This window comes from Oncorhynchus gorbuscha, linkage group LG01 (assembly GCF_021184085.1).
Source record: "Oncorhynchus gorbuscha isolate QuinsamMale2020 ecotype Even-year linkage group LG01, OgorEven_v1.0, whole genome shotgun sequence".
Classification (NCBI taxonomy): Eukaryota; Metazoa; Chordata; class Actinopteri; order Salmoniformes; family Salmonidae; genus Oncorhynchus; species Oncorhynchus gorbuscha.
In genome coordinates, this window is record NC_060173.1 from 41,788,599 (window position 1) to 41,804,653 (window position 16,055).

The window sequence follows — 16,055 nt, forward strand, 5'->3', positions numbered from 1 at the left end:
CTTTCACCACTCGGTAGTTCAAAGGGCCCATCTGCTCCACAATCCTATATGGTCCTTGCCATTTAGGAGCGAGCTTGGCCGAGAAGAATTGTTCAGCTTTCGAGTAAGGATGAGAGCGAAGCCACACCCGATCACGAAGCTGGAACTGCATGTCTCGTCTGTTCTTATCATAATTTCTCTTCTGCTTGAGTCGAGCCTGGATCATGTTCTTTGAGACAAGAGCTCTCAAGTCATGGAGATGGCCTACCTGGTCATAGCAAGCAGCGTCTGGAGTAAGCTGCTGGGGCTGTAGCACCATATCCAAGGGTCCTCGGAGAGGACGACTTAGGTTCAGCTCTGCAGGTGTGACTCCAGTGGACTCTTGCACAGCAGAATTCAGGGCAAATCGAAACTCATGAAGGTGCTTGTCCCAGTGTTTGTGCTGGGTCCCTACATAGGAAGCAATCATTGTCTTCAAGGTTCGATTTACTCTCTCAGTGAGATTGGTCTGTGGGTGATAGGCCGTGGTCAACTTCTGCCTCAGGTTCCATCTTTGGCAGGTCTCCTCAAAGAGATCAGAGACAAATTGGGAACCTCGATCAGACAGGATGTAATCAGGCACTCCCCAGCGAGTCAGGATCTCTTTCGTAAGGATGTTAGAGACGGTCCTTGCTGTGGCCTGACGCAGGGAAAAGAGTTCCACCCACTTTGAATAGTAATCAACAAAAACAAGTATGTACACATTCTGATTGGAGCTTCTAGGAAATGGACCCATCAAATCCACTCCTAACATTTCCCAAGGTCGGGTAACCACCGTTTGCTGCAACTTGCCAGCAGGCTTTCTACCTTCTGGTTTGTACATTTGACAAACCTGACAATTTCGGATGTGTGACTTCACATCCATGCTCAGATGTGGCCAGTAGAGTAACGCTTGCAACCGCTTGTAGGTTTTGAACCTGCCCAAATGACCAGCTAATGGGTCTTCATGGAAATGTTGAAGCAGTTGTAGGCGTAGAGTGTCCGGTATGTACATTTGGTAGAGTGTTCTGTGAGGTAGTTGTACGACTCGGTAGACTTTATCTTCAATGATGGTCAGCTTTGTGGTAGGATTGACCATCTTTTCTCCATCTTCCAGGATAGTCTGGTACAAAGCCTGTACTTCTGGATCATCCTGTTGGGCTTTCCATATGGCCTCATCAGAGATGGGAAAGTCAGTTTTGGGCGAGTCTCGGCTGCTTGACAGGACAGTAGCACATGTAAGATGAGGGCCACCATTATCACAAGCAGGAGCTCTGGACAAGGCATCTGGAACAGTGTTGTATTTTCCTTTCCTGTATTCCACTGCAAAGGTGAACTCTTGCAACCGTAGAGCCCATTTTATGAGTCTGGTGCTTGGTTTGTTGGTCTTGAACACCCACACAAGGGAGGAATGGTCAGTGACCACAGTGAAGTGTCTACCCTCCAAGTAGTACCTCCACTTTTCCAAAGCCCAGACAACTGCAAGGCACTCTTGCTCGGTTGTGGAGTAGTTCCGTTCTGCTCCATTCAATGTCCGACTGGCGAACGCTAGCACTTCTTCAGTGCCAAGTCCAGTCTGTTGGACTAGGACAGCACCAAGTCCAACATCACTTGCATCAGTGTAAACAACAAAAGGGCAATCAAAGTTGGGATGACCTAAAATGGGAGGTGTGACGAGATGTCGTTTCAGGGTTTCAAAGGAAGTCTGGCACTCTGCCGTCCATTGGAATTTCGCTCCTTTTCGCTTCATCGCGTTGAGGGGTTCTGCCACCTGGGAGAAGTTCGACACAAACCGATGGTACCATCCAGCCATACCAAGGAACCGTTGAAGGGCCTTGAGTGTGGTTGGCACAGGGAAGTCTTGTACAGCCTTTGTCTTTTCAGGATCCACATGAATGCCGTCGAAAGACACAATATGGCCAAGGAACTTCAGGGAGGTTTGGCAGAAGTTGCTCTTCTTCATATTCAAGGTCAGACCAGCTTCTCTTAGCTTGTCCAACACTGCTTGAAGATCTTGAAAGTGTCTTTCTCTGTTCTGAGAGTAGATAATTATATCGTCCAGGTAGACGAAACAGATCTTCTCTTTGAGCTCACCTAACGCAATCTCCATGAGTCTTTGGAAAGTGGCAGGGGCATTCTTTAATCCAAAGGGCATCACCTTAAAGGAAAACAAGCCCTCGGCACAGACAAACGCAGTCTTGTCCTTGCTTTCCTGGTCCATCTCAACCTGCCAATAACCACTATTGAGGTCAAGGGTAGTGAACACAACAGCGCCAGACAATGACTCCAGGATCTCATGGATGGTGGGAAGAGGATAGGCATCAGTCTGGGAAACATTGTTGGTCTTCCTATAGTCCACACAAAATCTAAGACCACCAGTCTTTTTTGGGATGACAACAGGAGCAGCCCAGGGAGAGGAGGAACGTTCTATTATATCTTGGGTTAACATATCATTTATGAGTCCCTTTTGGATGATTAGCTTCGCTGGGGACAAACGATATGGCTTTTGCTTGATAGGCATTTCCTGTGTAAGGAATATTTTGTGCTTCAGGAGCCCGGTGCGTCCTAGCTTTGAAGTACACACATCAGCATTATTCTGCAGCTGTTCCAACAGCCGTAACTCCTCTGGTTGTTCCAGCTGAGCTCTTCTCACAGCCTGTAAAAGGAGATTGTCAGAAGGATTATCAAGGGTTAGTGGTACCGGAGCAACGGCAGAGAAGAGTGCCACATTTGAACCCCAATCATGTAACTTTTTAGCTTCTGATTGGTGCGGTATTAACTGAAAGGATGGGGATGTCGATGGGGGGGCGTAGGCAGTGACTCTTGGGGTTTCAGCTCTGGTTAAAGCACCCAGAGAAGGATGGTCATTGCTGCGAAGAGAGTTAGGTGTGTTGGCCTGTTGTGATTTGTGGTTTCTGGAAGGGTTTACTTGATACGGTCTTGGACATGTAGCTGAAGAATGTCCCTTTTGGCTACATCTCCAACAGAACATGAGAGAGGTCTTGGCTGGAGACTCTGGCTGTTGTTGATGGTCTGTCTTGGGCAACTGTTTGGGTGTCTGTTTCTTTCTCTGGTCATATTGCTGTTGGCATTCTCTGTCCTTCTCAAACTGCTGTCCCAAGCGAACCAGTCCATCGACAGTGATGACTGTAGCATTGCCTTGTCTTGGCTGTTCAGAGGTGCCAGCTTGGCCCTCAGTGGTCTGAACTGAAGTGGACACCAGGGAAACTCTGTGTAAGGAGTTGTGCCTAATGGAGGCCATGTCCACAGACACGTCATCCAACATTTTAACACAATTAGAGAGCTCTGTCTGCAAGTGGTCTACAGTGTTAACCATGGGAGAAAAAACAGAATTAACGTCCTTGAGGACCTCAGTGTGGTGATGTTGCAGGCGCCATTGGAGAGTGGCAGTGAGTTGGTTTCGTTGGTAGTCAAACTGCCTGTCCATGGCACCAGTCATTTCCCGTCTTCCACTCTCACTGAGCTCTGTCAGCGTGTGGGTTAGAGTGCTCAGTGAGTTTCTGAATTCCATGGCACTCTGTTGTTGCTCTTCCCTCAGACATTTGAATTTATGGTGGATAAGAGTTTGGAGATGTTGTTGAGTCCGACGAATATCAAGGATGTCACCTTGAAGTTGTAAGACTACAACCTCTGGAGATAAACCAGACAATGGAGGAAGGTTGGGTGTCAGAGGGAGGACTAGCTCAGTACTTCCACACAGATCCATGTCAATAAGTGAGTAACTGGTTAGACCTCCTGTGGCCTGTGGCTCAGGCCGAGCATTCAGATTCCCAGGGCTCTGGCCCAAATCAACTCCATTATCTCCATTCACATTATGATTTGTATTGTCAGCTTGATGGTCAGAATGGCCCTGTGTATTCCCATTGACAGGTATGACATGGATGAGCACATTATCTTGGGGTGAATCCATTGTTTTAATTCCACACAAAATATTTGCTTTGGTTAGTTCTCAATGTTGAGCTGTCCCATCTGGGGTGCCATTTTTTATGTAACGGTTTTGACTTGAGGTTATTATTTATAGGGGTGCCAGGTAGGTTGTGCCTACCAGAGAAAACATTAGTTTCTCCTTTTAGTTTGGGTGGGAATGAGTCCCATCTGGTCCGTCAAGTCTACACCAATACAAAGGACGTATGTAAAAGTCAGGATGGAAATAAACTTTTCATAAACCCTTAAAACATTGAAAAGAACTTCAAAAACAATTATATTCTGTTGCGTGGGTTGTATTAGCAACAACAATGATTACACACATATATAATAATATCACAATGAGTTCTGGTTCCTCCAGAAATGTCCTGTACCTCGGGCCTAAAAAGAGTCCTGCCCGGTAAAGGAGTTCAGTGAACTCAAGTGACTTTTGTCACGCGATGTTTGTCCGTTCGTTCCGTGTAGCGTAAACCCAGTATTAAACATACAATCAATATAACAATTACTTTACCACAGAACCTTAAAGCGGATCAACTCTTAATTAAGTCCTCAACTACCACTAACTACACAAATCACAGTATACATCACATCCAAACAAATGAAATACCGTATACAAAAAGGTGGTAGTCAGTCGGTCAGTCAGACAATCCAATCCGCCAATAGATCTCCAGCGGAGAAAGGCCACGAAGAACGGAGAGGTGTAGTCCAGGGACGCAAAGAGTGGATCCGATCCTGGGTAAACTCTCTTAGGCTACAAAACACACGTTTAACGGCAACAAAACAAACGGAATAGAGAAGCTTCGGAACTGAGGGTTGAACACATCCTCATGCACGTCTCCATCACAACCCCACTTTTGCGCAGCTGATACTGGCTATTTAATTGGGAATTAAAGGGAAAGCGCCCTATTGGAAGGAGCTGCACTGAGACGGTTCAGAAAAATTCAGGGCCGTCACAATGCATGGCAATACTCTACACTTGAAGATACCAAACATAGACCACGAAGAAAGACAAACCGTTTTGCTGCTATGAGATACAGTATAATGATGTTGATATAGAGAAGGGGATAAGTTCATGTTCTGAACTTCCACAGGTGTCATGTTTTGTCATTGATTATCATGTCTTGTCTCTGTGCTTCCCTTCTATTCGTTTCCCTCTGCTGGTCTTATTAGGTTCTTTCCCTCTTTCTATCCCTCTCTCTCCCCCTCCCTCTCTCCCTCTCTCGCTCTCTCTCTCTATCTTCCGTTCCTGCTCCCAGCTGTTCCTCATTCTCCTAACTACCTCATTTACTCTTTTCACACCTGTCCCCTATTTTGTCCTCTGATTAGAGTCCCTATTTCTCCCTCTGTTTTCCGCTTCTGTCCTTGTCGGATCCTTGTTTGATGTTCGCTGTTCTGTGTCCTTGTTCCGCCCTGTCGTGTTTTTACCTTCTTCAGATGCTGCGTGTGAGCAGGTGTCAATGTCAGCTACGGCCGGTGCCTTCCCGAAGCGACCTGCAGTCTGTGGTCGCGTCTCCAGTCGTTCCTCTCTACTGACGAGTGGATTTCAGTTTTCCTGTTTTTGCATTTACCTAGATAATATCCAGGATTATCGCTTTTGTTTAAGACTGGAATAAAGACTCTGTTTCCGTTAAGTCGCTTTTGGGTCCTCATTCACCTGCATAACAACAGGTCCAGATAGTGTCAGTGGTGAGCATTTCTCAACCTGTCATAGGGCACATCACACACTTTCTAGAAGCAATTTAAAAGATGTGAACTCACACAGAGATTTGTTATTGAAATGTCAAGAACGGTATCAGTAGAGATCATTAGTCCCTGTATCATCCTTGTGATTATTTGTGCCACTGTCTATGTGTATGTGGTTCCGTGTAGCTCAGTTGGTAGAGCATGGGAAGTGCCAGGGTTGTGGGTTCGAGTCCCATGGGGGACCATTATGAAAAAAGTATTAAAATGTATGTACTCGCTACTGTAAATTGCTCTGGATAAGAGTGTCTGCTAAAATGTAAATGTACTGTAATCCCACCTTCAGTCCTACAGAGAAGTCCAGATTGTCCAGCTGCAGGTCACTCTGGGACTAGTTTCTCTTGCTCTCTTGCTTCCTTATCATTCCAGTTAACCATTGAACAATGTAAGAAGTACTTTACCACTATTGTGCATTTTTGTGTACACTCAGGAAACGTGGGCTGTTGTATAGACTTATGGACATTTTCTTCAGAGGGGAAACGCTGTAAGACCTAGACTACAGGATCCTCATGTCCAAACAATATGTGGTAGGAAAGGTGTGAGATTACATAGGCAGATGCACTGTGCGATATATGTTATATTGTACAATAGTGCCGATTCAATTTAAAGTGTTTAGTAGTGTAATGCAAATACATTCCGGTATGCAGGTCCTGGAGGACAAACAATGTGACCATGTTGAATCTGCTCAGTATGGTCCCAGGCTGCAATTCATATATCAAACAGTAGATTGTGCTCTAGTATCAGCAATGAATGATTTCATGCAAGTCAGTCATCACACTGATTTTTCATGTTTTACAATCATCTTGAGAAGCATACCATTGAACCACAAGTGTATCTACAGTACAAATAGTCAAACTGATAAATGTGTCTGTGTGTAGTAAGATGGGAAGTATTCCAATGTAATATGTATTATTTGCGAGGATGTTTGTTTTCTTTAAATCCAACTGAAGCTGATTTGAGATCTTTCTAGGGGGTATAACATTAGTATAAGAGAAAGTTCTGTCAGAAAATCTATAAGAGTACTGAATAAACAATGTATGAAATGACAACAGCTCAAGACTGAAGTCATTCAACATCATGTTCATGTTTTAATGTTTTAATTATCTTGAAGTCTTTTGAAGATGTACACCTGATCATAAACACTGGGTACATGCAGGCGTGTCAAAGACAAAGGACCAGTGAGTGAAACCCTAACCATGTTCATCCCCATTCTGGACTGATTCAACCCTTAAGCTGTTACATGACTTTACTGATGGACAGGTCAGCTCAGGTCAAATCCCCATGTCTGGATTGGGTGTAGGCCTCAATAACAAACTATAATCAATAAATGAGTGGATACATCCTTTGATTTAGTTTTTATATTACCATGAGCTAATGAGTCACAACAAACAAACAGGTATTTCATAGGTTTACTTTGGTTTAAATAACTTTTTCACATAAAAAATAACATTCAATATTACATGAAGATAGATTAACAAGTAGATTGCAAAGGTTTTGGTTGAGCATCATAATCCTTGCAAGAACAAGTATGTAACACAGACTATGGAAAGCACTGTATGTAATCTGCTGGTGCTTGAGTTCCATTTGTTTTCCTGGTAGGATCAACCCAACCATTAACCCCATCATGGTTTGAACAAAAGGGGTGGGTAAACCCCTGGTCCCTGGTTCTATAGGCCCAATGGTGTTTTGGTCAACCCAACATATAAAGTAACATTGGAGCCTTGAGAATTGGTACAACCATGAAGCCAAATAATTAGTCAAAGTAAGTTTAACATAAAATGGCCGTACAAAATATAAATATCAGGTCTGCTCATAAATTGAAGTTACTGAAGATGGACGACCACCAATTACATTACTAAATCCTTTGCTCCTGCAGTGCAACATAATTTTCTCACGCCTCTTCCCTAGTTCCTCTTCTTTCTTTCACCCGCTCTCTTCCCGTTCTCTTTTTTTCACATTCACTTTTGTCCCTTACTGCGTCCATACTCTCTGGTCTCCCTCTCTCTCAGGCTGTCTCTCATTGGTCCAGCTCGTTGCTGTCTTGGCTGCAGGGTCTGTAGTGGCGCTGGCAAAACTCCCGGATCCGTGCACATGCCTCCACCATCATCTCCTCTGGTACGGTCACCACGATCCGGAAGTAATTTGGGTACTCAAATGCCTGCAGGGAGAGAAGAGTTGTAAAAGACAGAACAAGGACATTTCTCCACCTTTGGTAGACAAAAAGATGGATGAGACCATTAGATGGATGGATGGATCGATGGATGGATAGATGTGTGTGATGTTTTACCGTAGCAGGCAGGCAGAAGACGGACTGCTCAGTCACCAGACGCTCAGTGAACTGCACATCATTCTGGAACTCTGGGAAGTGTTCCATCTCAATCCCCACCTAGAAATGCCAAGACACACACTAAGTATCCTGGTCTGTTCTATTATCTCCCCACCTACCAACTCCACACCAAGAGTTCTGAACATGTGAGACTCACCATGAGGTACATGGCTCCTGCTGGCAGCACAGGGGTCAGCCCAGGAACAGTGGACAGTTCAGAGAAACAGATCTCTGAGTTTGACTGAGAAAGAAGCAGGAAACCAGTCAATAGACAAGTCAGTATGACAGTCATACAGACAGATATCCAGATACGTCAATATGTTAGACTACGACCATCTGTAAATAAAGTAATTGGGGAAGGTTCAAGGGAGGGGGACTCACCTTGAGGAAACTGATGGTTCTGTAGTAAAACTCCTGGGGTGTGTCGTTCAGGATGCTCTCCATCGCCCCCTGGACAATGGTGCAGGCACCCAGAATCCTCTGGCTAAGCTTAACCAAACCCTGACGAATCTAAACGCAGAAGAGAAACACATTAGATACATAAGAAGTGATTCAAACCCCAGAGGACATGCACAGACTAATTAAACTGTGTGAATATTGGTGTAGTGCAGGGAACATCAAGCAGATTCAGACACGGGCCGATCTTTTCTTGAGCAGATGGTCAGGGGGACGAAACATAATTACAAATCATTTGTAGACTGCAAATTGACCGCAAGAAGCCCAAACAGATATAATATTTTACTAAAATAATAATTTCAAACCTTGCTTACATTTGTGTACAATCACATACACTGAGTATACCAAACATTACACCTTCCTAATATGGAGTTGCACTCCCCCTTTTCCCCTCAGAACAGCCTCAATTCGTCTGGGCATGGACTCTACAAGGTGTCAAAAGCACTCCACAGGGATTCTGGCCCATGCCGACTCCAATGCTTTCCACAGTTGTGTCAAGTAGGCTGGATGTCCTTTGGGTGGTGGACCATTCTTGATACACAAGGGAAACTGTTGAGCTTGAAAAACCCAGCAGCATTGCAGTTCTTGACATAAACTGATGCACCTGGCACCTACTATCATACCCTGTTCAAAGGCACTTAAATATTTTGTCCAGCCCATTCACTCTCAGAATACACAATCCATGTCTCAATTCTCTCAAGGCTTAAAAATCCTTATTTAACCTGTCTCCTCCCCTGCATCTACACTGATTGAAGTGGATTTAACAAGTGACATCAATAAGGGATCATATCTTTCACTTGGATTCACCTGGTCAGTCCATGTCAATGGAAAGAGCAGGTGTTCTTAATGTTTGTATACTCAGTGTATATCTCTCTATTATGTGTGGGAATACTTTGGAACAGATTTCCAAAATTAAAATCACTTGGACCTGATTTGTTGGCGTTTTTTTACAGTGTTTTACGTCCAACAATAAAATGTGAATACAAATGTTGCTCAGAAAACCTCTGGGACCACGTAAAATCACCCTGTCAGTTAGGGAACACTGGTGTAGTGTATTGTATGTGTATAGATAAACTGGACCTTTACATATTTAATTAGTGAGAGGCTGAAGGACTTACCTCTTTCCCGAAGATTTGATTCCTGTCATGAATGAGGATCCAGCCCATCCTCCAGCCAGGAACCAACCATCTCTTGGCCAGACCGCCACATGCCAGGATGGGTACATCACTGCTGAGGGACGCCATAGATTGGTACTTGCAACCTGGAAACACCTGATAATGGAGATACAGTAAACACTCATATCAATACAAAGCACTGTAGAGGACAATGTCAAATCATCAGTGTTAGTTTACACTAAAGGGAAAGTGTTTTTACATAGTGATACATGTATCGTCTATCCACACTATAGAGCAGTACACTCAGGGTTGGGCAAATGTCTTGAAAAATACACCCAGCCACCAAGCAGATTGTGGCCAGTAAAAAAGGAAATGCAACAGATGAGACAGATCCAAGATGAATGTGATTGAAGGCCAGCTTGGGAAGGGAAAATGGTAGCGCTGTGTTGACTAATCAAAAATGTCCTTTTGACACAAAGACCCTGATGTTTAGTGGGACTGACATTTTTTATTAAAATACCTTTCTGCGAAAAGCAACCAAGGAAAGCAAATTTGGCAGTTTTGGAGATTCAAATAGATCAGTATAGAGGGGAAATCTGTGGCTCAGCACAGCTTTCAAAGATGTTCAAAATCTGCCATTTCAGTGTGTTTGAGGCAAACACTTGCAGCCCTCATCTTGATTTTAAATTGGGTAATTCAAAATGTATTAAGCTGTTTTTGAGTATGTAACTGTAATCCAATTACACATTTTTTAAGAAGTTAAATAACTCCAGATAGGCTGGTACAGTAATTGTTATACGCTGGCTTTCATTAGAGATGAGGCCTTGACGTCGCGTTTGGGATCCGTCCGGCATCCTATTGGTCAGAGCACAGTGACTGACAGTTCAGAAAAAGCTCATCTTAAACCTCACCTCAGACCTAATTTACGAACAGAGCATTTTTGGCACCACTCTAAACTCTTGTGAGCGATAGCCTTTTTCCACAGAGAGGAGCCCACAGAGAGATCCTGGTGCTTGCCAAACATTCCCCACCATGAGATGGAACTGATGCTGCCCAGACACGTCATGCCTCCACGAAGCCCCTAAACACCCCCACCCTCTCAGCCGCTCTCGTACTATACTACCCTCACATCTGCATTAATCGCAAACATGTGGAAAAAGTGCACAGTCATTCTGAGTTCTTCTGTTGTACTGAGTGAGACATTGGTGGAATTCAGAGCTCATGAGATTTATGCACTCAACAACCCCAATCACCCCCCCTAAAGGATTCACAAATCACCCCAACCACCTCTCTCCATTCTCACAGGGACTAATCATAAAAAACACATATTTATTGTAAATCTCATCAAGCAATACTGCAAAAATACTGTTCTCCTATTAAACACATCTTTAAACACCTTACAGAATGTCAATTTTAAAAATATAAGCTGTTTAACACCCAACAATGGTAAAAACACATTCCAATACCTTAAACTATCCCCCAAAAATCTTAAAACAACTCTTGAAAATTACTAAACTAATTCCAACCCTCAAAGCAGAGCAGAGGATACCTGCTTCACGAGGTATCTCTACCTGAAAATAAATGATCTAAGTGATTGATAGTTGGTATTCAGCAGGCATAAAAGTATGTCTTATTTACTTTGAAGAACTACAATATAGTGATTTTGTCAGCAGCAGCTCTATAGAGATGAGATGATGACTTGGAATGAAATGATAAAGTAATCAAATAAAACAAATGTAATATACACAACAACTGAAATATTTTATTAAAGTAACGTGAATAAATGATGGTTTATATGTGATAAGCATCATGGAACTTTGATTCACTGTTTTATTCTGTGTTGTTACAGCATTCAACCCACACAGTGCTTTTAATGTTTTAAAAAGTAATCGAACCCGAAATTATTATTTTTAAATGAAACCGAACTGGCCTCAAAAAGCACTAATCCCTCAGCACTACTACAGTATTACCTCTGTGGCTCATCCTTCACTTGCCCTGGCTGACCTAACCCCAGCACTGTTGCCCCGCCACTGCCAGCCCTGCATTCAGCCTGTGACACCCCTAATCCCCCCAGTGCTGATGTGGACGTGTCAGGCAGGTCTCCTCGGATACCCAGCAGAGCTGAGCCAGGGAAAACCTCCCTGTTACAGAATGTTAAAGAATGTGCCTCGCTGGTAATATGTATTACATGAGGGCCAGTGGCCAGCACGTAGGCTATACCCCAGAACTAGAGGACTCCTCCTGGATGCAAGACCTGGCTATTACTCTAATCCACCACACCTCCATAGACCACCATAACCCAATCCACCCTGTGTTAGACCCTAGTAAGCTCAATATCTCCTCAATGCCAGAAGACAATACATTATCCTCTCCTTTTATACAACAGACACAATGGCAGTTCTCTATTAGTCTGTATGAGTGTTGTCTGTGTTGTGTTTGTTTCTGAGAGGGCTTCTGTGTGTGTCTTGAACTCACCATGTCACCATAGATCTCATCAGCCAGGATTGGGATGCAATTTTTGGAGGCAACTAGACAAGAGAATAGACACAGTCACACTTGTTTTAGAATAAATCCTTATATTTTGCTACAGTGAGAGGGAACACTGTGGCTCAGGGGGTGAATGAACAGAGCTCACCAGAGAGGACATTCTTTAGGTGCTCTTTACTGTAGACAGAGCCGCAAGGGTTGGAAGGATTGTTGATGATCAGGCAGGTTGTCCTGTCATCGATCAGGCTTTCCATGTGCTGAAGATCGATCTCCCATGACTTCTCTGGCTGCAAGGACAGACAAAGCCACTATGAGGCAGAGAGCAGGCACATGCACTTGAAAATACACAAACCTATCTGCAGATTCTGCACTGCCCTAACTATCTCAACTGACCTTTGATCTCTTAGTTCCCTCATTACACATACCTCTGTCTCGGGCGGAGGCAGCTAGCAGAGGCCCATTACTAGAAATAAAATGCTAATGACGGAAGCTAGGACTGCACCCTGAGACGAGTAGTCTGACTATAAATTCATTTGGTTTGAGAGTTGGTTGGTTTAATGGGAGCTCTGTAAGGTGGCTCAGTAGCAGCTCTTTACATTGTGTGCAGTTGTCATGTAAACACAATGACCTCAAGAGTCACGACATACAACTGTGTCCCAGAGTGACCTGAATTCAGTTTTGAAATGTTGTTCATATTTGTTATGGATGTAAAATACATTCAAAATAATATGCAGCTCTAAGTATTTATGTATTTGTATGTATGTGGTGTGTGTGTGTGTGTGTGTGTGTGTGTGTGTGTGTGTGTGTGTGTGTGTGTGTGTGTGTGTGTGTGTGTGTGTGTGTGTGTGTGTGTGTGTGTGTGTGTGTGTGTGTGTGTGTGTGTGTGTGTGTGTGTGTGTGTGTGTGTGTGTGTGTGTGTGTGTGTGTGTGTGTGTGTGTGTGTGTGTGTGTGTGTGTGTGTGTGTAAGCCTAAAGTAAAGAAAGTATCCAGTGTGATTTATAAGTGCCAGATTTGCACCAGCGAGGAAGAACTCAGCATTTCCCCTGATCTTTCCCTTTCAACAATATATTTTGACCCGCCCTTACTCTCTCCCTCTCTCTTTCTCTTCACAAAAAAATCTATATCAACCCGCTTTTTCTTTGTTTGCTTTATTTTCCCTCTATTTTGTTCCTTCTCCTCAAAACATGTTTTTGACACTCTCCCTCCCACTTGAATCCCTCCCCTCTCCCTCCAGTACTCACCAGCAGGTTGTACAGTTTGACCTGGATGCCCAGAGACACAGCCAAAGTCTTGTAGAGGGAGAATCCAGGGCAGGGGATTAGGATGTTGTCTCCAGGGTTACACAGCACCGTGATGGCCAGATCTATAGCCTGGCTGCAGCCACTGGTCAGAACCACATCCTGCAAGGAAGATAACAAGAGTTTTTAGAGGTCTGTATGTCCTCTAGTTCTGGGGAAAAGTTACAGTAGGGAGACAGAGGTGAATATATGGTGAAGAAAATTCCAGTTTAAACGAGGAAAAGCAGAGAAAGGATGAGTCAGGTCAACGCACCTCTGCCTCCAAGGGGGCCTCGGGGCAACTGTAGAAGTTTGCCACCACCTCTCTGCTCTTCTGATAACCTGTCGATGAGTAGAAGACAACAGCTAATATTTTGTATTGTATACTGTATTCAGTAGTCTGCTGGGACAAAGGGAGATTTCGCATGCATACGTCATTAGAGCTACAATCATCATCAATCATAGCGGGGAACCTATTCAGTTCATCTGCAGACAGGTAAATGGCCCTATTTCACCTAGCTCTCTTAACTTCCCTGACCGAAATTCCATTAATAACGTCCAACCTCTCAACCCCTTGCAAGTCACCCAACTCCCCTCTTAGCTGTGCCTCATCTCATATCTTCTCAATTACCATGTAATTGTCTTTACAAAAAAAATCTAATTTAACAACATCTCACTCTATCCTTCGTTTTTTTGCACTTGACAAGCTTTTTGAAGTGTTGGTGCTGTGATAAAGGGTTTGCATGAGTCTTACCAACAGACGGAGCATAGCCGTTATATTTGTTTGAGTCAATGGCATCCTTCAAGGCTTGGGTAACTTTTTCATCGGTAGGCAGGTTCCCGAACACTGTAGGGTCCCCTGATGGTGTGACAGGAAGACAAAGGAGTACATAAGAAACATAATTCTGGACAACTGCACATCACAAGTGAACACACGGAGTATATGCAAATAAGATAGTGGTGTAGCAACTCACCAATGGATAGAGCAATCATGGGCTTCCCAGGGTTGGGTGTGAGCTTCATCCCGTCCACAATGGCACGGATGGGATTCAAGGTGTTGATTGACATCTCTGAGGGCCGGATGTTCCATCTCTGCCTGCGGCTCTTCTGCTTGGATTTACAAACACTGCCTTTCACAGTCTTATGTTGGATACCATTCCCATTAAGACCTTTTCCATTGACGCCATTGAGAGAATTATTCTCATTGACACCATTCCCATTCATTTTGACCACATAGGAGTTGTCCTCCATGTTGCAACTGCAGCTCCAGATGGAAGTGATAGGAAGAAAAGTCAAATTGGGAGAAAAAGATAGGTAAAACAAATAGATTTCGATGAATAATTCCCGCAATTGCATTTTTTTTTTAAAAATATCATACAAATAAAATACTATACTATACTAATATTATGAATGAATATACAAATAATATATTGGAAAACTGCAAATAAACTTGTTGGATAATTAAACATCAGTGCAGAGAAGTAGGCTAGCCCAGATGTTCAATTACCCATGTAAATTCAACAGGTGCCATGTCTATAAAATCCAGATTGAACTCAAACGCGCTGCGTTTACTGTTCTGAAATGAATTGAAGATATGCGCGCAGTTGAACATTAAGGTGGCCTAATGAAGAGCCATCTACTGATCGGACTTGGACAAGTCTATCAATGGCTATCTTATCACAAGCGCAGTATAAATACACGCGTTGTAAAATCCATACGCTAAGAAGTAAAACACATTTACATCACGCAAGAACAATAAATTATCAACCTAATTAACGTAAATTTAACCTAATAAAATCGAATCATTTAATCAACTCGTTGAGTTATCCCAAAAATATGAGAAGCATAAGAAAATTGAAATAAGACAAAAACAACAAATGTTCTGAAACGACAGTGCCTTTAGGCATCTCTTTTAAATAAGGTAATATTTGTTTCTGCATGCGTAATAATAAACATGCGAGCTATACCTTAAATAATTGGCCATAATAAATTTGACCCGTAGCGGATTGTAAATTTCCTGTTAATAAATTTGATATTTACTTGCAAAAGGGTAGTTAAATGCGTAATCATACATTTAAATGACAAAATAATGTTTAAATACCTTTACAATCTCAAAATAATTTCACACTCCAAATGAAGGAATTCAGGTAAAATACTCTATATGTACTTATACTGATAAGTCTGTTATAAACCAGCTTTATAGCAAGCCCCCGAAAATGGGTGTTGAACCCTGCCCATCACTTCATTGGTGGAGACTGAGTGTTGTGCCATACACGCCTGTTACACCATTCCCAAAAATGTGAAACACCTCAAGGTTTGGGTGTAACTGTATCATTTAACTCTTTCCAAAGGATATATACGAGACTCGTGACAGGAGACCCATGTGCTGTCTTCGTGCGCAACGCGAACATTTTCATGAATGGGAGATCTATTTTTTTCTAAAGAAGCATCAATCAGTTTCGATTAATCAAAGTATTTGATTTCAGCCTCTAACAACTGATCTCTCAAAAACGTGTTGAGGCTCAGTCATCTTGAGTGCAGTTTAGGATTAGCAAGTAAGCTAAATAGGTATATACAGTCAAATACAGATAAGTAGTATACGATACAGTGCGATTGCTTCATGTGTGGAGAATAAAGCTTCAATTTATACACTTTTTAAATTCACACTTGACCATTTTTTATTAAAACAGTAATGTAACAGGTAGCCTACA

The 16,055-nt window shown here is 43.0% G+C and overlaps 1 protein-coding gene across 2 annotated transcripts; it reads right to left on the reverse strand.

The window, feature by feature from the left end:
* Positions 1-7,077: 7,077 nt before the first annotated feature.
* tat (tyrosine aminotransferase) lies at positions 7,078-15,603 on the reverse strand. 2 transcript variants are annotated; one of them, XM_046352799.1, is made up of 12 exons: positions 15,446-15,603; positions 14,319-14,602; positions 14,099-14,203; positions 13,619-13,686; positions 13,309-13,467; positions 12,215-12,353; positions 12,055-12,107; positions 9,583-9,735; positions 8,390-8,518; positions 8,166-8,249; positions 7,970-8,068; positions 7,078-7,840 (listed from the first exon to the last, which is right to left on the reverse strand). In XM_046352799.1, the coding sequence occupies exons 2-12, from the start codon at positions 14,593-14,595 to the stop codon at positions 7,700-7,702; spliced, it is 1,407 nt and encodes a 468-aa protein (XP_046208755.1). In that variant the 5' UTR covers positions 14,596-14,602; positions 15,446-15,603; the 3' UTR covers positions 7,078-7,699. The 2 variants fall into 2 exon arrangements, with proteins under 2 accessions (XP_046208755.1, XP_046208763.1); XM_046352807.1 differs by having other exon boundaries at positions 14,319-14,608; positions 15,446-15,575.
* Between the last annotated feature and the right edge of the window lie 452 nt (positions 15,604-16,055).

Excerpts from the sequence above, each read along its gene's own strand:
- tat (XM_046352799.1), bottom strand. The coding sequence starts at position 14,595 with ATGGAGGACAACTCCTATGTGGTCAAAATGAATGGGAATGGTGTCAAT. Across the intron at positions 14,204-14,318 it reads CATGATTGCTCTATCCATTG|GGGACCCTACAGTGTTCGGG; the intron begins GTGAGTTGCTAC and ends TCACACCATCAG. Across the intron at positions 12,108-12,214 it reads CCTAAAGAATGTCCTCTCTG|TTGCCTCCAAAAATTGCATC; the intron begins GTGAGCTCTGTT and ends TCTCTTGTCTAG.